Source organism: Natrix helvetica, assembly GCF_964273705.1.
Source record: "Natrix helvetica genome assembly, chromosome: 3".
NCBI classification, from domain to species: domain Eukaryota; kingdom Metazoa; phylum Chordata; class Lepidosauria; order Squamata; family Natricidae; genus Natrix; species Natrix helvetica.
Window position 1 is genome coordinate 173,252,679 of NC_138549.1, and position 23,126 is coordinate 173,275,804.

A 23,126-nucleotide genomic window follows, 5' to 3' on the forward strand; every position below is an offset into this window, starting at 1 on the left:
GTTCATGGTCTTGCCCTTCTTCATATAGCAGCAGTAAATTTAATCTTGGACAGTACAGCTCTTGGTTCATCAGTTCCCTGTTGTGGGTGTGAAAATAGAATGCTGAAACAGGATAACAAAAATCTGGAAATGATTTTCCTGGCTTTCCAGTGTAATTGGTTCCTGTGTACTAAGAATTTGAAAATGGTTTGTTCTTCTGCTTCCAAAGAAGATGAAGGGCAGTGAGGTAGTTCAATGCTTGTTTATAGATACTGATTACCCTGATTTTTTAAAAAAAAATAAACCTTGTTTCCAAGTTGCTTAATTGATTGCGATAGTGTGATTTCAGTGGCAATATCTGGTAACTAGACAGAGCAAGAGTGTCTTTGACAGACCTCAGTGACTTTATTGTTATTGGCAATAATATTTTTCTGGTCCTGATTTCTGAAAAAAATTATTCAGGAGATGGTTCTATCAACTTGCTATATGGCCTTGTGGCCTTTGGCTTGCCAGTGAGAAATCTGTAACTGAAGACTATTTAATTGCATTAAATCATAGGGGGAAATCATGCAAAGGCATCAGTAGCAATAGCACTTAGACTTATATACCCCTTCGCAGTGCCTTACCGCCCTTTCTAAGCGGTTTACAGAGTCAGCATATTGCTCCCAACAATCTGGGTCCTCATTGAGCAACCTCGGAAGGCTGAGTCAACCTTTGAGCCAATCAGGGTTGAACTGCTGGCAGTCAACAGAATCAGCCTGCAATACTGCATTGTAACCACTCTCAGGTTCTGGATATCTAGGCCGGCTTTGGCCAGCATAGTGTTTTGTACACTATCAGTGCATCAGATACGATGTGAGAAAATAGATCTTGTACATGAGTGGCAGTTCCACCTTTGAATTCAAATGGTATCTTTAGGTGCCGTTTCCAATATATTAAAAAAACAAGAAAGAAAATGGGAGAGCCTCTCACTGATAATGTATGTTAGACAGCTGGCTAGCTAGGGTATAGTTCCGATTCTTTAGCATTTATCGTAAGTATTTTTGTCATAATTTCTTAAGCTGGGGTTTTTGTATCTCTGCCCAAAAGTACCACATGATATTAGTAAAAAATACTAGGTGAAAGTAGGAAGGGATGCATGTTTTAAACTCAACAAAACCTCTGATTTCAATGGGCCATACATAGTAGATGCTACTAAGATGCTAACAAAGTCATACCCTTAACTTCTAAAAATGATTTTTGGAGTATTTTTAGTATTTGTTTTTCTAAGCTGATCGATTTTAAAAACTTGGCAATTTGCATCCTATAATAACTTCCTGTCAGATCTATCATAATCTTCACATTCTACTACAATCTTTGAAAACTATTGTTAAAAAATGAAGATATATTGCTATGGGAGTAATAAATTTCATGATAGACCTGCTTTTTCAATCTACCTTTTAAGTTAGGAAATAATATAAATTGTTATTTAACAGTAATACATTCTTTTATTAAACTTTAGCAGAATTAACAAAAGAAACAAAAAGCTAATCTGGAGTAATTTTTAAAAACTGGGTAATTAGTCTTCTGCACTATAGCAGCAAAGATACAACAAAGTGCCGTATATATATATTGTATAACTTGCAAAGTGTACACTATGAAATAATATCAGTGAAAAGATCATAACATGGATATGAAATGCAATGAGGGGGAGCATATATTTTGAGCCTTTTAACTCTGAATACTGGTGCTGACTGTGAGTTCAATTGTGATTTTACAAATGCACCTGCTAATTCTCCATGCTTATATGTAAATTTATGTTTGTTTCTTTGTTTCTCTTTCATTCAGGTGTGGATTTGACAGGGGCAGAGCCCAACAATTCTGACAACAGAATAGAGAGAGTGGATCTTTATGCAAAGGTTGATGAAGCACTCCTAGGAGGTGATGTGAGTTATCTCTCTCAGCCACTTACTCCAGAGAAAGAGGATGCACTTCAGGCTCTAGCAGTTGCTAACTTGCGGGCAGCTCTTATGAGCAAGAATAGCTTATTGTCCTTGAAAGCTGACATGCTGGGAGAAGAGAGTTCTCTGCTCTTTGAATATTTACCCAAAGGCACACACTCATTGTCTTGTAAGTTGCTGTTTCTGTGCATGCTACTAAAAGGTTAATTAGCATTCATAAAAGAGCTGTTAAATCAAATCCAGGTCACTCTAAATTTATGTCCCTGTGCGATGGACACCACTTGAAATGTTCTCAGCCATCTTTAGAATCTACATTCTGTGTCTAAAACATTTTAGATCCCAGGTCTCACAAGTAGTGGCTAGGCCGGGCAATGCATTTATGTTTTGATTGTACCTTTCATAATGCATGAAAAATGCCTCTATATAACCCTTGCTTTCCTCTTGTGATGGCATGTTTTTAGATTTAAGGTTATTTTTCCCATTTGATTGTTTGAGAACATTCAGTGATATGAATCTGTGATATGTGGTATCCGTACTATTTCATTTGCTGGTCAGATAGCAGTATTTCTAATGTTGCAGTTTAACTCTTTTGTGTTTAGTTAAGACTAATGCACACAGAGAGGCAAATTTGGCTTTCTATAAGGAACACCTTGGGCTGATTTATTTTTTTGATTATTAATGTGTATGTTGTGTTTACTGGGGTGGCTAAAATGCCTAACGTTAAGTATGTCAAGAGTTTGATTGAGCCACCATATTATTCTAAGGATCAATAAAGTAAATTTATTAAATACTAGCTGAATACCCATGCTCCACTACAAAACTATGTGATCAAGCTTGATAAATAAACACTTACAGCTTGAAAATTAATGAGTAATTGCCATCAACCTCTCCTTTCCCCTTCTCTCCCTCAGGCTTGCCCCACAGAATCCTCCCCTATCCTATCCCCTTATAATACAATAGTAGAGTTGGAAGGGACCTTGGAGGTCTTCTAGTCCAACCCCCTGCCTAGGCAGGAAACCCTTTACCGTTTCAGACAAATGGCTATCCAACATCTTCTTAAAGACTTCCAGTGTTGGGGCATTCACAACTTCTGGAGGCAAGCTGTTCCACTGATTAATTGTTCTAACTGTCAGGAAGTTTCTCCTCAGTTCTAAGTTGCTTCTCTCCTTGATTAGTTTCCACCCATTGCTTCTTGTTCTGTCCTCAGGTGCCTTGGAGAATAGCTTGACTCCCTCTTCTTTGTGGCAACCCCTGAGGTATTGGAAGGCTGCTATCATATCTCCCCTAGTCCTTCTTTCTCTTAAGCTAGACCCTTCTTTCTCTTCTTTCTCTGAAGCTAGACCCTTCTCTCCTTCAGGCTTGCCCTACAGAAGCCTCCCCTATCCTATCCCCTTCTCTCCCTCAGGTTTGCCCTACAGGAGCCCACCTATCTTATTACCTTCTCTCCCTCAGGTTCCTCTTCAAACTCCCAGCCAGCAGGCCGCATGAGTCATGTGCTGGCCATGCCCACACCCAAGTTTTCAGGTTGGGAGGGGGAGTAGAACGTCTAACTCCTTAGCATCAGAGTGTATTAATAATAATATACGAAATACTAATGCTCTGATGGTCATTTTGAAAAATCCTTTGTTACCGAGCACCTAGAAGCCAAGAGGAACATACGTGCCAAATTTCAAGTTTGTAGGCTTTACGGTTCTGGAGATTTCGTGATTCCTGCATGAGTGTTTTCACGTATATATATAGAGAGATAATAACTGGTGATTTGCCATTGGTGCTTTTTGTTAACCACAGAATACATGCCTGAATGGCCTTATCATTTCCCCAAAGTTTTTCTCTTCAAAGTAGCTAAAATCTTGCATCTTTGAGAATACACCTTGATTTAATGGACCTTGGTTTTGCAGGTTTATTTTTTAAAAGCTCTGCATCCAAGTTTTATCCAAATTCTAGGCAATATTGGAATTTTGTTTCTTGGCAAAATTTGTTACTTGGACAAAATTTGTTACTTGCCATCAGTCTGGTCAATTATTGCCATTCCTCCTTGAAGCGGGCATTCACATGTTACCTGTAAATATATCTGGGAAAGTAGATATCTTCAGGACTGTCTACTCCAGTGATATCCTTCCAGGATACGTTGCTTATTGTCCCTCATTTTCATGAGGTGAGATGAGGTGGAACCAGAAAATACTGTTGTTTCATCATGACTCCCATACACTTGAACAACTTTCCTTCAGAAGGTAGATGTCCCCTTCATTGGTGATCTTCCAGAATGTAGTGAAATGATATTCTTCTGGAAGTCTTTGAAGATTGTTATTGGAACCAAATTTGGCTTGATTCTTATTTATTAATCTTGTGCTGTGGTGTGAATGTGTCATAGAATAAATAAATAAATAAATAAATAGTCTTGTGTTTTATTTGTTCTAATTTGTTTACTTTGACTTGCTGATATAGTGGTTTGGATTTTATTTTATTTTATTATAATCTGCCTAAGTTCATTATGATTTAAGCATATTATGAATTTGATAAATCAATTACATTTATTTCATTCACCATTTTACTTGTAGCAGACAGGAAGATCCTGTGGTTTTATTTCAAACTGTAGTGCAACATGCAGACTTGTAAACATGTCAAAAGCTTTGTGGAATGAGTCTCCAATTTCTGCATTATAAATACTGTTTTTGTAATATTGATTTAATATAAAAAAGCTAGTCCATAAGAGTGTTTCAGATTGCTGCACTATAGAGAGGAAAACAGAATTTGATTCCTAGAAGGAAAAATATGGGCTTATTTTAATAGATACTGAAATAATTGGAATAGTTACCTGGCACGTATTGGTGCCTATTATTAAAGAAATTAAGCATTTGAGTAATAATACTGACCCCCCCCCCCCTGCTATCACTCTGCTAAACAACTAATTCCGACAAAACTGTCTACACCTTAGGATGTCAAACCACCTAGTAGAGCTGTGTTACCTATTGTCCTCATCTTTTCATCTTTCTTATTACCTTAGCTTCTTATAACTATAACTTTCTTTCTTATTACCTTAGCTTCTTATAACTATAACTTTGTTGTTATCTGTTGTTTGTATCTCATGGGTTATGTTTATTTAGTATCCTATTATGATTTATCTTGTTTATTTATTTAGTATCTTATGACCATCACTGAGTTTGTATCTTATGATTTACGATTATTGTATTTTATGATTATGAGCATGATTTATCACTTGTTGCTTGTATGTACACTGAGAGCTTATGCACCAGAGACAAATTCCTTGTGTGTCCAATCATACTTGGTCAATAAATAATTCTCCTCTCCTCTCTTCTCTTCTCCCTTCCCCTCCCCTCCCCTCCCCTCCCCTCCCCTTCCATTCTTACTAATTTATTTTTGCTGAAGTAGAAAATGAAATGCTTATTTTTTATAACCACAATAATTACTCTTTGAAAAATAAAATCATGTTTTTCAACTCAACATATCAGATAGAAGGCCCAGTTCAGTGGCATCAAAATCTGGATATAGTTAATGCTTCTAACTTGGACCCCATTTCAGCCAATTCAGTGTATTGAATGAAATTGGTGTTTTTGTCTGATGAATGATCTGTGCTAGGAACTTCAGTAAGGGAGGGAGTAGGGTGGAGTTCATTGCTATTACTTCTTTTGCAATTCTCAGTATGCTTTAATACCATTAAACAATGATATCTTTCAGAAGTACCTGACAGAATTGAACCTTGGAATGTTTTCCCACAGTGACTTTAGTCCTTTCTCTTCTGATCAGTCTAAAACGTGTTTTTGTTTAACAAGATGGAATCTGAGTTCAGGTTTTGAATAGGGTTTCTGCTTCATACCTAAATGGAATATTTGGGACAGCTAATTTAGAGGTTAGTATTGAAGTGGCATCAATGTTCTGGTGTTCTCAAGCCCTGTTGTACCTGCTCATGTACTGTAACATTAATAATGGACCTAGTTATATTCATAATAGATTATAGTGTTGATCAATAGAAAATGTGTCTTAGAATTTGGGATTCAGCTGTTTTGGAAGGATTGTGCTCCCACTAAAGAAAAATCAACTGCATAGCTTGAAGAGCTCTCTGGTTATATTCCGCCTTGAATTTTCCATGTCATAGGCAGCAAGGAGAACTTTGCACAGCTGAAATTAGTCTACTAGCTAAACTTAGCATACAGCCCTGTACTTGGCAACAGTTAAGCATGACTTGACTGCATCATGTTGACACCACAGTGAAGCACACTATGTTGGGCAACTGTTGAAGAACACCTAGAACATGGGGCTCCAACTTCTCCATTTCTTGGGCCATGTCCAACCTCTAGGTAACTATGCAGTCTGCATGACTACTTACCGTAATTAGCCAGCAAAAGGATGTTATGTAAGCAGTTCAATTTGGTTTGTTAATTTTGTTTAGAAATGCAGAGAATGAGAACAGACTTTCATTTTTTCTCATCCTGTGTGTGAGGGGCGGGGTGTGTGTGTGTTTGTGTGTGTGTTTTCTTATTTATCAGTGGTCCCTTGCCAGTAAGACAACTAGTCTTCTTTCATTTTTCTTACTCTTGGAAACACAAGATACATCTGTAATCTTGTGCACTCCTGCTCCCTGGGGTCATTGTGTAATATCTTAATTGTCTTATCATCCTTAGGGAGCTCTTGACAAAGTGAACAGGATATTTAAGTGCGCTCCAAGGCCTTGGGTACAATGGCAGCTAGAGTCAGAAAAGACATGTTGGTTCCTGGAATGCAGCTTTTTCTTCCTTTAGGCTTTACATAAATAACCATCACAGAAGAATTACAGTACTTATTTTTCAGACAGGGCTGTAGCTGTCAGTGTGTGTGTGGCGCGGGGGCAGGGGGGAACCTATTTGGAAATGAGTGTTTTCCTCCCCAGGCAAAAAATAAGGTAATACCCTGAAAATATATTTCTCCTCTTACAAAAGATCTTCCTTAAAAATTTGAGCACATGACCAATAGGGATACTGAAACAGTCATAGGTGGTTTCCCTTGCCTTTGATTATATGATATGCTTTCATATAAAGTATGGTGAATAGGTCTTATTATTTGTAATCAGTGTTTCAAATATTACTATTTCTGCTTATCCAGAGTTAAGCCATTCACAGCTTTACATTTGCAGTATTTGTTTCATTAGCTCATTATTATAAATATGAAGTAGGCAAATTTTCTACAACTTAAAACTAAATATTTCTGTACTTGCCTGCTTGATTTTTGAAACTTCTAAAATGAGGGAGGAGAAGGTGATATACACTATAGCATTAAAACCTATTAATCATATATCTGTTGGGTTTTTTTAGAAGAAGCTCTTGTCTGCCTAATTAACTTAGATAACCTTATAATCTTCTTTCAGCTCCTTCTATCGGCTTTCTTTTTAGAAACTGCTCTAGATATGGGTTATGCTCTGATGTTCAAGTACCTCTTTTATAGGAACAAGCATAGAGTTATGGTGAAGTTACTGTCTTGGAACATTTTTAATACAACCGTATACAATATTTAGTGGAAGGGATTGAAATCATTAGGTGTGGTTCCCCCCCAACCTGAGATGCCTCTATATTCTCTACTTATTCTATATATTACATAAGTTAAACAAATAAGATCCAGGATAATAAGATGAAAGTTTGCACACTGCTCTTCATTTTTTGCTTTGGAAGTACAAGGTGTAGAACTGTTTTCTTGGCATCCCTAATGCTTGAACAACTGCTTTGCATATTTGGTACACTTCATTGTTATGTTCATATCTTGGAAACAAGTCTTACGTTTCCTTCAGCCAAATCATGCTGTGCTATTGTTGTTTCTTTTCATAAGAATCTGCTATAAGTTTTAACATTATTTTACAATAAGGTGCAGTTCATTTCTTTCAGCACTGATGCTTAAGCTAGAAAACCATGTTAGATTTCAGCATGATATATGAATTAGATTATATTTTAATGCGGGAGATTGAGAAATGATTTTCCTTACATGCTATATTTTCTTGAATGTCTTTCTATAGAATAGGTTATTTGCTATTAAAATGTAAAACTACTGTGATTCCAGTGAGCGCTTATGCTTGGTTTAGCTACACTCAGCTCTATCTTGGTGCATGTTATTATCTCCAGCAGTAGGAATATTTTATCCACTTCAGCCTGTATAATCTATGGGACACAGGTACCATAAAATTTAAATTCATGTAACATTTCATTCTTTTTTTTAATGAAATTGATATTTTTCCACTGGTATTTTAAGCAAATCTTCATTCTTATTGGTTGAGATTCATATATATTTTGTTATGAAGCTCTGTTACAGCAGATATTAGCACATATCCAACTTTGGATGATACTGGAACAGCTAAGCAGGGTCGGTTCAGTCACCTGGAAGAGAGACCACCAGGAAATCCCAGAGTTTCAGTCTATGTTGAGAAGTTTTTTTTAAAAAAACCCTCCTACAGGCACGCAGATGGCTTCTGTATTGTTACCGAAAAACAGTCTTGTAATTCGCCAGGCATCAAGCTCAACTAGATAGGATAATTATGAACCTTCCAAACCATCTAATAAAAAAGCAGACTGCATCTGTTACACTCTTTCCTCACAAATACTGATTTTTGTGGTAAGAAAAAAGATAGGATCAAAGAATAGAAAAGGACAATTATGTTATACCTCGAAGACAGTGACATCTGAACCTCTTTGTAAAATTAATTTTCGAAGCAGTTTGATTTATAGGAGAATCCCTCTCTGGAAACATCTGAAAGTCAGCATTTGATTGAGAGTAACTTGAAAATCATTGTTGTTATGGCATCATTTTTATTTCAAAAAGTTTTGAGAAACCTTTTGGAAAAGCGATACAGATTTGAAAATATTTTGAATGCTACTGAATGCTGAAGAAAGATGATGACGGAATAGTATGCCAATATCAAAGGGCATCTGGAATTTGCTCTCATCTCCTTGTCTCCTGGTTCCCTCTGCACTTTTGGGTGGGGAGATTATTTTAAATGACCTGTGGTCCTGGACTGTTTTGTCTCCTCGTTCCCCTCTACTGACAGAAGATTTAAGCTGCAGCAATCCATTCTCTGACTTTTGTAAAACCATCAGCTGATGGTAATTCATGTGGGTGAGATTCGTTTCCTGTGTTCCTCAGGGGCTGGCACCCAGTTGAATATTCCAGGGGTGAATGTAATGGCAAAATGGAAGTACCACCTCCGCAGCTGGTTTCATCACAGCTTGCCACTCAAATCTCCACTCCTATCATTACCACGTCTGATAACGTATCTCCAGAAACTCTTAAGAGAGTGTTATCTTCAACTCAGGTAAGATAATAATTGACTATGATTATGCTTTATGGGGCCAGGTATTGTCAAATATTTGGGAGATAATTAGAATTAATCCTGAACCTGTGGCCTAAGGTAGCATACCGTACTTTGTTAGATGGGGTAATATTTCAGAATTACTAAAATACATTATTTACCTTATATTGCTAACACTATACAGTCGTTCTTGTCTTATGACCACAGAATTATTAAAATACATTATATTGCTAACATTATACACTAGTCCTCGATGTACGACCACAATTGAGCCCAAAATTTCTGTTGTTAAGTGAGACTTGCTAAGTGAGTTTTGCCCCATTTTATGACTTTTCTTACCCCAGTTGTTAAGTGAATTACTGCAGTTGTTTAGTAACACAGTAGATAAGTGAATCTGGCTTCCCCATTGATTTTGCTGTCAAAAGTTTGCAAAAGGTGTTCGCATAACCTTGGGACGCTGCAACCATCATAAGTATGAACCAGTTGCCAGACATTTTAATTTTGATCACATGATCCTGGGGATGTTACAAAGGTACATGTGAAAAATGGTCGTAAGTCACTTTTTTCAATGCTGTTTAACTTTGAACGGTCACTAACTGATCTGTTGTAAGTCGAGGCTTACCTGTATACCTCTTTTGCCTCTTGTAAAGGCTAAGGATATCTTTGTAATGCAGAGATATATGGTGATTTATGCCTTCCACTTGAAACAGTAGTGGGTCTGCTTTAAATATATAGACCAGTTAGACAGCTATTTTGTATAGTTTTCTGGAAATAAGCCTAATTGAAGTCAATGGATTCTGGATTTAATGATATTATAAACATGAAAAGACATTTGTTTATTGCTTAGAAATACAGGTTTTTATTGGACAGATTTTATTTTTAGGTTTTTATTGGACAGATTAAGATACATTTGGAAGCCAGCCTTATACCACAGATATCATAAAGCACTAACCATTGTTTAGATAAATATATGATCAAGATATAGGGAATTATTTTAGGCTTGCTATTATTCTAAACACAAACACATGAGAGAAGTACTGTTTGATAACTGTAAAATGTAATTTAAAATTCTGTAAAATGTAGGTTAAAAGACTTACATTTAATTTTTAGCTAAAAGTTTCATAGTGTTCTCAGTGATTAGTGTCCTGACTTAATATCTGCTAATCCTGTAAAGAAGAACGATCTTTCACATGAGATATACAGTATATTTCGGACTATAAGATACACCAGAGTATAAGGCGCACCTAGATTTCGAACAGGAAAAGAAGAAAAAAAATAGATTTTGGCCTCAATGTGTCCAGTTTTTGCCTTGAGCACTCTGCACGCCTCCCAAACCCTCTGCGCATCCCATTTTTGACTTCCCGAACCCTGTGCACATCCCACTTTTACTCTCCCCAGCCCCCAGGAGCACTCTGCAGGCCTCCCAAACCCTCTACGCATCCCATTTTCACCAAAAATGGGTCTGATTTTGCCCTTGTTTGGAAATTTCAAAATAAATTATTCAAATTTGGAGATTTGTTTTCTGTTCAGGAACAGTATAGGAACAGTTTCATATTACGTTGAATGAAACAATTTTGTAAGAAATTCACTAATGTTCTCTAAAAGCAGCAAGTGAGAAGGCATGAGAGAGTTTCACTTTCCCCTCTCACCAGCTGAGTCTTCTATAAATAGAATCAATACATTGGAGAAAGTATTCCAAATCTCCTAACAGCTAGAAAGCATTGTGGGAGCTCTTGAGCACTTCATTGCATGGAGTCTTGTTGGTTGTTTGAAAGCGAAAATATTTGTGTCCATGCCGAAAGGGGATGTATAAGATTTTCCCTTCTATTGCAGTTAAGCAGTCACCCTCAGAAGATTCTTTGTAGCTGGCCAACTCCATTCCTCCAGAGCAGATTTTTGAGGACATGGTGGGATTATAAGAAGGAAGAGAAAATTGCATTGCATGGCCAAAAATCTATGGGTTAAATATCACCTGTTATCTCCTAAACCCTAACCCTAAACTTAGCTAGTTCAAGAATGAATGAGTAAAAACACTAGTGGCCAGAGAACCAAGGTGGCATTTTAATCTTCTTTGATGAATGACAAGATGTAAATCTATATAAATCAATCTGTTTCAGTTAATCAAAATTTATAATGAAGTAATTAAGACAACTGTTGCTCTACTACTACTTTTTAATAAGGAAATTTAATACTTGTTTTACTCATAGCCTAAAAAGGTGCATTGATATGAAATTATAGTCAACTCTCTGTCCAAATATTAAATGTAATATCTAAAGAAAGGTTTGATTTCTGTATTATTCACTTGGAACAAAGTTGATTTTAAGAACAATAAAATTGAGCAAAATTATAGATGTTCAATGACTCGTTCTTGGAATTTGGATGTCCAGGAAAAGCATGCTTAGCTTTTTGGGATAAAAATAATATTGTGGAGAAGATTTATTAATATTTATGAAATTACAGCCAGATTCAGTACCAAATTATTTGTGAAATAGATATTATTTGTATCTTCAGTGCTGCAGGATATGAACGAATCAAACCAAATACAAGGAATTTCTGTTCATGAATATAATCATGCTTTTCTATTTCAGATCACTCATGATAGATTGTGGCCTTTAGATGGCTTTCACACAGGTAAATGAAAAAAAACCAAAGCTCAGTCATGTATGATTCTAAGTATAAAAACTAAAATTTAATTTATTCACTCCTGTTTTAGATATGAATACTGCACAATCTGAAGACATGGACTTGGACCATGAAGATTTGTTTTTGGGTTTTCCAGGACCCAGGACACTGTACTGTACTTCCTGCAGGATTTTTTTTTAATGTTTGACAAAACTAAAGGGACATTTCCAAGAACACACATTCCCTATGATTATTCCTCTTGCAATGACTGATTACCCTAGGCCCAACCTGGCTGGTTCTTCTGAGCACACGTCTCCTTGTCACCTTGCCCGCTTCCAGTGTTCAAAGTGTCCCACAAGCTTCACACTAAAGTCAAACATGGATCGGCATGAAAAAACAACCCCTTTCAATTGGAGGAAGATGCAGTGCCCTCACTGCCTCAAATTATTTCGAGACAAAGCAGACTTAAATCAGCATCCTATGTCTGTACACTCCAGCTAATGTCTTTTCTTGTGGGAAGGGCTTTCTTTCGTACTTGGAAAAACCTGACTACTTATAAGAAAGGTTGCTACTAATTTCCACACAGCCACCTGAAGAACATCTACGACAGAATATTGATCAAAATCAGGAATATGATCTTAAACTAGGAGTGGCATGGAATTCAGCTCTTCAGACCTTGAAATACCTAACACCTCATCTGGGTAGTGTACAGGTAGTTCTCCATTTAACAACGGTTCATTTACTGCCATTACAATGTCACTGAAAAAAGAGACTTGTAACTGGTCCTCGCACACACAACCATTGCAGGAACCCTGCTATCAAATGATCAAAATTGGGGCAATTGGCAACTAACATGTATTTATTCAGGGGTCACGTGATCACCATTTGTGGCCTTCCCAGCTAGCTTCTGACTAGCAAAGTCAGTGGGGGAAGCCAATTCACTTAACAAACTGCATGATTCACTGCGGTGTGATTCACTTAACAACCGTGACAAAAAAGGTCGTAACATGGGATGTACCTCAGTTCACAACTGCCTTGCTTAACAAAGGAAATTCTGGTTCCAATTGTGGTCGTAAGTTGAAGGCTACCTCTATTAAGTTTTGCTGGTACTGCGGTATAAATCTGTTTAATGTAAAGTAAATCCTGATTAACATCAGGTACAGAAAGGGATTGTTCATTCTTACTATTTCTAAATTCTATTCATAAATCTTAAATGTGAAAGTTTTAATTTTTTAAAGATTTGGTATGCATAATTTTTAGAGAAAACATTTAAAATATTTTTGTACTATATTTTTACACTTGGTTTAAATTATAATATATTTCATTTTAACGCTGTGTGATATTAGCACTTTGCAATCCTAGTGTAATTCTGCCTTAGTAGCAGTATACTAGTTAGAAGTACATCTGCGTTGATTCTTCAACAGAGTAAAAATACATTATTCATATTTTGTCTTCATTGGAACCTTATATCTTGCTACGTTTATTCTGAAATATATTTTTCTCCACCAGGCCTCATGGATATGTGCGTACATTCTGCGTCTGTTGATGTAGGCCTACAAAATTCTTCTGGCCTTTTAAAATAAGTTAGAAAGGAAGCAGTCCATCACCTACATGAGGGTATCCAATGAAGGACTCTGAAAGTTTTAAAAAAGTAGTTTTTGTAGTTCTGTAGATTTTTCATTTGTAATAGATTGTCTATGAATGTGGTAGGGCAGTGATGGCGAACCTATGGCACGCGTGCCACAAGTGGCATGCGGAGCCATTTGTCAGGGCACGCGAGGCGCTGCGCTGTCAGCTGGCAAGTGCGCATGCGCGCGCTGGCCAGCTGAGTTCACCTTTTTAAAAGCTATTTTTCGCCTTCCCCAGGCTCCAGAGGCTTTATAGGAGCCTGGGAAGGGCGAAAAGAGCCCCCCCCCCCCCCCGAGGCTTCAGGGACCATCCGGAGGCTTCCCTGAAGCCTTCGGAGCGCTTAAAACGTATGACGAACGGTTGCAGGAACTGGATATGTCTACTTTAATAGAAAGAAGGACTAGGGGAGACATGATAGCAGTCTTCCAATATCTCAGGGGTTGCCACAAAGAAGAGGGAGTCAAACTATTCTCCAAGGCACCTGAGGGTAGAACAAGAAGCAATGGGTGGAAACTAATCAAGGAGAGAAGCAACTTAGAACTGAGGTGAAATTTCCTGACAGAACAATGAATCAGTGGAACAGAAGTTGCCTCCAGAAGTTGTGAATGCCCCAACACTGGAAGTCTTTAAGAAGATGTTGGATAGCCATTTGTCTGAAACGATATAGGGTTTCCTGCCTAGGCAGGGGGTTGGACTAGAAGACCTCCAAGGTCCCTTCCAGCTCTGCTATTGTATTGTATTGTATTGTATTGAATTCAAAGCGCGAAGAATTTATTCTTGCCACCTATAACAAGAATCTCATTTATAATGGTCAAGGTAAATTGACCCTAGATAAGGATGAATGGAATTCACTGGGGGAGGGGGTAGACTTATGTCTATTGCTGCTGTGCAATGATTTCAAACTGATGAAGGGTTTAACCCCGCCCTCCTCAGCCTGCTCATCTCCTACAGATTTTTATCCCACCTTTATTACTTTATCAGTACCGTAATCTAGGTGGCAAACATATATATGGTAATACTCCTTCCTCCCATTATTTTCCCCACAACCAGCACCCTATGAAGTGGGTTGAGCTGAGAGGAAGTGACTGGCTCATGATCTCCCAGATGGCTTTCGTGCCTAACGTGGGACTACAGTTTACATCCCTAGATTTCTGGGCCAGCACCTTAACCACTAAACCAGACTAGCTCTATAGACAACTTAGTGATCAAACCGTTCTTTCTAAGGATGGTAGTATCAGTGTTTATGAAGATTTTTCTCATTAGTGAGAGTTGTATTTGTAGCCACATACTCTAATGAAATGTCAGGTGTAGGAGTAGGAATCCAGTAGGTCCTGAAAGGAACAGCTGAACCGATTGCAATATTTAGTGTTAAAAGTTTTATTTCCTAATCTTAGGCCAACATCTACTTTTCTGAAATCCAGTTTCTTCACCCATTTGACAATTTTATCCATAGTGATTTTGAAACTGTTGGAAAATGTTGAGCAGGCTAAAACATAAAAATGATTATTGTTCATCCTGATCCTTACTTGGAAGAAATTGTCAAAAATTATTTTATTATCATAACCTTTTTTAAAAAGTTGATAGTTGTCAATATATTATGTATTTTTTCATATTTATCATTTCTCTACATTGATTCAATTACAAACTCATGTACTAAAAACCAGAGCAACATTGCATTAAGTTGTTTGACGTAATTCAAATCAATACAAGTACACAAAGGCCCTGAATTGTGCTGCCCTTTATTCTTTTTGCAAGAGAGTGAAGAACTTGTATATGCAAGGCAAGGATATACCTAATAAGATAACAGGATGCTACTGTGAGAAAAACACTTGATTTCTGAAAAATAACTTGGTACCTCAGGTCCTCACCTATAATTATGAAACACAACTCCCTTCAAAACTGCCAAATCAATGTGCTTGCAGGCCCATCTGCAAAACAGTTGTGTGTAAGTGTGATTTGTAGAATTAAAGGCCTGGCTTCCAGGTCAAATTGAATATCATCTGCTTCAAGGCAAGATCAATTCGTTTAACACTTAAGTCACAGAGTTAAGCTCCCAGCTGAAAAGAGAATGAAAAAAAACACATTGTGAAGGAGGCTTTGTGCTGGCCAAGGGTCACTAAAAACCCTTGAATAATTCTAGGCAGCTTTTTAAAACATGGATTCATTCACAGGGAAGACAATTTGGATAGTGGATTATCATGGTAGAGTGGGTGCTTTCTCTTGTAGTAAATGCACTAGTGAGGAAATTGTGTTGTCTGTCACACAAACTGCTGGTGGTCTTTTCTTTTTTTCCCTTATCTATGCGCAAGTTTGTTTGGGAAAGGACTTTTGTGCAAGAATGGGTGTCACTTGAAGTAATTTTTCTCTTTTTGTAGTATGTTTGATTGTTTTATCCCGAGAAAAGTGATTAGTAAGTACAAGTAATTCTATAAAGCATAAAGAAGTGAATCTGTGCAGTTAATACAATAAGGGAATGCTTTACTCTAGACTAGCGGGTTTCATATCTCAATCCACTTCAGATGGTATCTCATCATGTCAGTTAGGTATGATAAGCTAGTCTTGCTAGGCTTCGCCGTGCTGTTTGGACAGGAATTTTTTTGAACTTGTAGAAGCAGGACTGTCTGCATCTAGCCATCATTGGCTGAAAACATAAAAGGCTGAACCTAGTTATCCCTTGAAAGGGAGACCACTAGAATATGCTAGACGTAGGAGAACAAATGTTTAAAAATCCTAAAAGGCAAGATAACTACATGAATGTGTCCATGATGTTACCAAGAATCAACAATGAGTGGAAGGCTTTATCAAGACACAGAAGAAAGCAATATTTGAGGTTTGATATGCATAACTCTATTTCTTTCCTAGGAATCATTTGGGAGAAACAGTAGGGGAGGCCTAGTCCCTGAGACCTAGTCCCTTTCATGTTTTGCCTGTTTTCTAGTCAATTGCAGATAATCTAATCTTAGCAGTTTCATTCATATATATACAGATAGAAAGATAAAAAACACTAATACAAACTAAGGAAGATATAAAAAGCAAAATTAAAAATGAAGAAAAAGAAATAATAATAAAAAAGATATAAAGAAGTTATTTTCCACTTCATAAAGAAAATATGATTTCAGTAACTGATCCCCAGTACTACAGTCCAACTTTCAAAATCCCTTAATGTTTTTCTTTAATCAACAACATCTTCCCGCTGGTAGGTTTTTACAATTAATTTCAAATTCTTTGTATTTTTTTAATAAAATTCAAAACAACCCACAGGAAAGATTCTTGAAATTAATTTCAAAATCGCTTCAACTCTACCTGATGCTTTAATATGTTTATAACTTTCCAAAATCAATGATCAACCTTTTTGCAGTTTATCCTAAAGCAAAAGTATTTTTAACTCCTTAAAACTTGCATAAAACCTTTTTTTGGCAAGGATTGGAGGAAACTCGCCTGGTGTGGTGCAACCTGCCTTTCTGAAAGTTCTTAATATCCCCAAAAAGTTAACTAGTTATTTCCAGAAATGATTACCTGAAATACAGGTAGTCCTCAACTTAACAACAGTTCAGTTAGTGACAGTTTCAAAGTTACAATGGCACTGAAAAAAATGACATGACCATTTTTCACATGACTCGTGTAGCATCCCTCATGGGGCCATGGGATTTACATTCCCATGCTTGACAATTGATTCACATTTATGACAGGGTCACGTGATTCCCTTCTGTGACCTTCTAACAAGCAAAGTGAACGGGGAAGCCAGATTCACTTAACCTTGTTACTAACTTAACAGCTGCAGTGATTCACTTAACTGTGGCAAGACAGGTCGTAAAAGGGGGCAAAATTCACTTTAAAAATGTCTCGCTCAGCAACAGAAATGTTGGTGGTCGTAAATCAAGGACTACCTGTATTTTGAGGTATCCTTCAGAGGTGGGTTGCTACCAGTTCAGGCAAACCAGTCGTGGTAATTTGGCCTTGGTTGCAGAACCAACAGCGACTCAGGCTGACCACACCCTCAAGCCGGTTCTCTGGTCACCGGCATATTTTTTAGTAATTTTTCACGTTCTGCACATGCGCAGAATAATTTACAGTCAACTGCGCACGTGCAAAGCTGAAACGCTGGCAGCAACCCACCCCTGGTATCCTTGCAGGAAGCTACTATATGCAGTGTGTTTGGGCAATCCCGAATCCTCTTCCTTGTCTGGAGAGGAGAGAAGAACCTGATCCATTCTGCTGCGGTTGCCGGCTCAATCTTCAGTTCAACCTTGCTTCCCCGGAAGTCTAAATCTTAGCAGTTTCATAATCCTTTAGTTTCATAATGCCAATAAATAATGGGTCGATTTTGCTTTACCAAATGTACTTAAAACAATATACCCCTGAACAACATTTCCCTGAAAGTAAGACCTAACTGGAAAATAAGCCCTAGCATGATTTTTCAAGATGCTCATAATATAAGCCCTATCCCAAAATAAGACCCAGTTAATATAGCCAGACCACATGCATTTTAACTACCACATTTTCCTGAAAATAAGACCCAACTGGAAAATATGCCCTAAAGTGTCTTTTGGAGCAAAAATTAATATAAGACCTAGTCATATTTTCAGAGATATAGGAAATCCTCGATTTGCAACAATTCATTTAGTGACCATTCAAAGTTACAATGGCATTGGAAAAGCGACTTAGGACCTTTTTTCACACTTAGAACTGTTGTAGTACCGCCATGGTCATGTGATGAAAATTCAGACACTTGGAGACTCATACTTATGACCATTTCATTGTCCCAGGGTCATGTGACCATCTTTTGTGGCCGCCTGACAAGCGGAGTCAATGGGGAAGCCAGATTTACTTAACAATTATGTTACTAACTTAACAACTGAAGTGATTCACTTAACAGCTATAGCAAGGAAGTCATAAAATGGGGTAGAATACACTTAACAAATGTCTCGCTTACCAACAGAAATTTTGGGCTCAGTTGTCATAAATTGAGAACTACCTGTACTTTCCTCTAACAGCCTCTTTAAATGAGCTATCTTGATTGAAATATATTTAACTTGGTTGTGTATAGAAACAGAGGCACCAATCATAGAAGCAGCTAAGGAAAAAAGTTTCAGGGACCAAATATTACTAGAATAATTTAAAAACGTGTCTTTTATGTTTCTTGATTAAGGTAGTTTTCAGATATGTTAGCTACAGAATGGTGAAATTCTGTCCTGTTGTCTTTTCATAAATACTCAATCTTGGAATTCTTCACATAGCGGTTGATATGCCAAATTTCAATGATCTTTGAAAGCCTGCTGCCTTAAATAGAGACCTGCAAATAATCTTTCACTCTCCCCCTCCTCTCTAAATAAATAAATAATATAACCTGCTCGCACAGAGAGGGTCTCCTCCAGGTGCCGTCCACCAGGCAGTGCCGGGGGGCGGCGCCTAGGAGTAGAGCCTTCTCTGTGGCGGGCCCAGCCCTGTGGAATGACCTCCCCCCGGATATTAGGAATACCTCTGACCTCCGCTCCTTTCGTGTAAAGCTCAAGACCCACCTATTTCAAGTTGCTGGCCTGGCTCAACTTTGATCCAATTATATCGCTCCTGACGGGTTTTTTATCTGGGATATTTTAATTGCATCCAATTTACTTAGAGGTTTTTAAACATTGTGTTTTTAATTGTTTTTATCTACCAGTTCACCTCCTCCTAGTATATGTTTTGTATATGTCTTGGTATATGTTTTTGTTATATGTATGTTTGTCTATATATTTATTTCCTATGTTTTGTTGTACGCCGCCCCGAGTCCTTCGGGAGAGGGTGCGGCTAAGAAATAAATATTTATTATTATTATTTATTATTATTTATACAAATTGTATTGAGTTGAACTGGGGGGGAAACCCAAGCAAACTTTCCCCCTTGTGGTATCTTATGTGGAAATCTGTAGAAATTATTCTCAAGTTTATGAGGCCTTTAAAAGGCAACCTTTGCCTTTTAAATAGCAAAATCTTTTAAACTCTTCTGTTACCCTGTTTTATGGACTACCGGTAGCAAAATGTTTGCCATGAGTGTGCAAACATGTTTTTTTTCCTGTCTCCTTCCAATTAACACAGCTAGCCTGCAATTTTGCAGTCTGGCGACTGCTAAATAATTTATTGTGCTCTTTGGCAAACAGTGGGTGGGGAAAGAAGAAAACAAAGCAAGACCCGGCAGAGATCAGCAGATTAGATTTGATATTCGGGGGGGGGGGGGGAACAGCTTCTGGAATATTTGGGGGTTTCTTTAGGCTAAGAAGGAGACAGCAGATCACTTGCTGAGGCCAGAAGCTAATGGCTGCCTGCGAGTGGCTTCCATGCATGTCCCACTAAATTGAATTCCCCAAAGGCTGGCCTTATGCAAAAGGTTCTCAGCAGGTTTTTTTCCACTTGGTTTACAGTTCAGTGGAAGCTGATTATGCCAGCAAGGCTCACTTCAAGGAGTGTGTAGCCTTGCAACTTTGTTCATTGACAAGGTAATTGTTACAAGCTGTGAGCCAATTCCAAGCACTTCCAGAGGTCATCCGGACAAAGAATAACAGAGTTGGACGGTCTTCTTAGAGGTCTTCTAATCCAGAGGTTCCCCAGCCTCTGGTCCTTGGCCCACTGCCGGCCCTATTTAGAATTGGGCCGTGCCAGTGGTGGGCTAGACTGTGCATGTGCGCAGCTCAACTTGCACAAGTGGTGGGCCAGTGGGCAATTGTGCATGGGGGTGCTGGTTTGCTGCTTGCACAAGTCAAGCTGCATGCATGTGCGCCGCTCGTGCGACCCACTTCCACTCCCCCACAGCCAGGCCGTCAAGCCACAAAGATTGGGGACCACTGTTCTACTCCGATCCCCTGCTCAGGCAGGAAACCCTATACCAGTGGTTCTCAACCTTCCCAATGCCGCGACCCTTGAATGCAGTTCCTCATGTTGTGGTGACCCCCAACCATAAAATTGGTGTCTCGGTTCCTAAGACCATCGAAAATATGTGTTTTCCTATGGTCTTAGGCGACCCCTGTGAAAGGGTCGTTCGACCCCCAAAGGGGTCCCGACCCACAGGTTGAGAACCACTGCCCTAGACCATTCCAGACAAATCTCTTCTTAAAAACCTGATGAAGCACCCACAACTTCTGGAGGGAGGCTGTTCCACTCCTTAATTGTCCTTACTGTTAATTCCAGGTTGCTTCTCTCCTTGATTAGTTTCCAACCATTGTTTTTTGTCCTGCTTTGGAGAATAATTTGATCCCCTCTTCTTTGTGGGAGGAAGGTGTGCTTGAGCAAATGAAACAACCTAATCTATATCATAGGATAATTGCTGTGAGAATAAAAGGAAGAGGTATCCTAGAGAAAGATGCCTTGAGTGCCTATAAAATGATTAGATTAGGATTAGATTAGATTATTGATTGGAAAGAGTGAAATCACTCTGAGATGCACTGCCATAGCTACTATTTTCTCCTACCTGTTTATTCAGTCTCACATATTATTCCTTTCCTCTTGAATCTTTGTCCTTCCTCTTTAACAATCTGATATGCTTGAAGCTGGCATATGTCATCTTGACACCTAGTAGCTACCTGGAATTCCATACAGATGATGGAATAGGCTGGTTTTCTCTAGAGATGATCGGGCAATAGAGGAATAATTGCTTTTTTTGTGTGAAAGTGGATTTATTACTCCCTTGCATTTCTTTGCTTCTAGTCTCAAATACATAATGTTATCTTATTTTGATAATTCTGTGATTACAGAAGTCCAAATTTCATTTTGATTTTAAAATGAGGAATTGTGACAAAATCCATATCTTTTGCATTATTGGCTATAAAGTTGTTCTTGTTTTCCTCGATCCTGTTTTCTTTTCATTACCTATAGTGTCAATATACTAATTAGAGTTTCACCTGCTGGATCTTCTTTCTAAGGCAATTGAATTCTGACACTAACTGATATAACAAATTTGATTATCAAATATTAAGATTAAATATGTGAAATAGTCATAGAAAAAAATGAACATAGTTGTTTAGCCATTAATTTAGATAAAAGCCTTAAGACCCTTAAAGATTCATTCATATGGGGTTATTAGCTCTCTCTAAACCTGATTGTTTGCTAGCATATGTTTCTTTACCCAAGTAGATAACATTATTAACATTAACATTAACAGTGAGAGGTTAGCTGCCTGTTTACATACAGTAGTTTGCTCTGGCAGTTTTGGTGGGGTTGTTGTTTCTTCCTTGGTGATTCCTTGATCAAAGAATTGTTTTCTGCCTGATTGTTTGTCTGATGTTGATCCCTGCTTATCTAATATTGACTTCTGCGGAGAGGATCTATCGTAGTCTTTTTGCTTCCTTCCTAGGTTTGGCACTATCTCTTTTTAAAGGTGTGTAAATGTGGTTTGTCTCTATGTGTCTATTGATGGATGATTTGTCTGAATGCCCAACCTCCAGGAACTCCCTAATATTTTTGGATTCGATCCAAGATGTTAATAGTTTTCCACTTGAAACTGTGATTGAGGACACTCCATGGGGTTGGACTGTGGTTGAGAATAGCCCATGTGTTGTCAGATTGTGTTTTTATCATGTCTTCTGGCAAGAATTTGAGGTGATCTGCCAATCTTCTGCCTGCCATGAGTTGATTATGTACTAAAGAAATAATCCTAAATTAATATTTATACATATAATAGTTTGTTTAGTGACTGTTCAAAGTTAAAAAGCAGCATTGAAAAATGTGTCATCACCGCACCACCTTTGCAGTTTCCCCATGATCATGTGATCAAAATTCAGATGCTTGACAACTGGTTCATATTTATGACCATTGCTGTGTATCCCAAGGTCATGTGAGCCCCTTTTGCGACCTTCTCACAAGCAAAGTCTCCCTCAACAACCATATTACTGGTATTAATTTAACAGAGTTGAAGAAGTTTCTTGGATAAGAAGCAAAATGTCCTCAAAGAAAAACCAGAAAGTCCAGTTGCCTGTTGGAAAAAACCACCTTTGGGACAACTTAACAATTGCAGTGATTCACATAGCAATTGCAGCAAACAAGGTTGTAAAATGAGGCAAAACTCACTTAATAGTTGTCCTGCTTAGCCACAAAAATTTGGAGTCAATTGTGGTCATAAGTTGAGTACATGTACAAGTGAGAACTGTGGGGTCAGTTAAAGTTTTCCAGGGGTAGCCAGTTCTTAACACAATGGCCTTTCCTTGATAGTCCCAGTGTCTCTAACCCATAAATTATTCCTTAAGACAGAACTTTTTCTTGAGGCATTTGAAGTTTAATGTTGCCCAATTGATCACTTTGTCATGTTGGTTGTTTTTTAAATCAATTTTATTGCTTAATACTGTTCCTCAAAGGGCTGTTCTGAATTTATTTTAAGGTGTAAACCTCTGAGAGTCATTCCAGATTCTAAAACAGACAGAATAAATAAATTTCTTTGCAACATAAAAGGACACAGTATTTTCATTATCTTCCTGTTCATTTCCAGAAAACAATATAAACGCTTTGAAAATACTTAGAAATAATGTAAGCACTTGAAAAAAAAAACCAATGAAAGTTCAAAACAATAACAACAAGAAATAAATCAGGCAGAAGATAATATTCTAATCCAGGAACTACCAAGGAGGAGACTGCACCCTTACCAAACCGGCAGTATAAGCTACTTGCAGCTAACCTCACACTCACTACCCCTGATAATGTAACCTAGCT

The 23,126-nt window shown here is 37.8% G+C and overlaps 1 protein-coding gene across 5 annotated transcripts in view; it reads left to right on the forward strand.

Annotated features, from left to right (window-relative positions):
• The window catches only part of ZBTB46 (zinc finger and BTB domain containing 46), a 67,820-nt gene that overhangs the window by 26,327 nt on the left and 18,367 nt on the right, over positions 1–23,126 (forward strand). For 4 of the 5 annotated variants that reach the window (XR_014175122.1, XM_081949708.1, XM_081949709.1 and 1 more), the window contains one exon: positions 1,807–2,088. The exons of the other annotated variant lie outside the window; for it this stretch is intronic. Coding sequence is in view for 3 of the 4 variants with exons in the window: in XM_081949708.1 (XP_081805834.1) it covers positions 1,807–2,088 (282 nt within the window). In the remaining variant the exon portion in view is untranslated. The remainder of the gene's footprint in view (positions 1–1,806; positions 2,089–23,126) is intronic. 5 annotated transcript variants of the gene reach the window in all.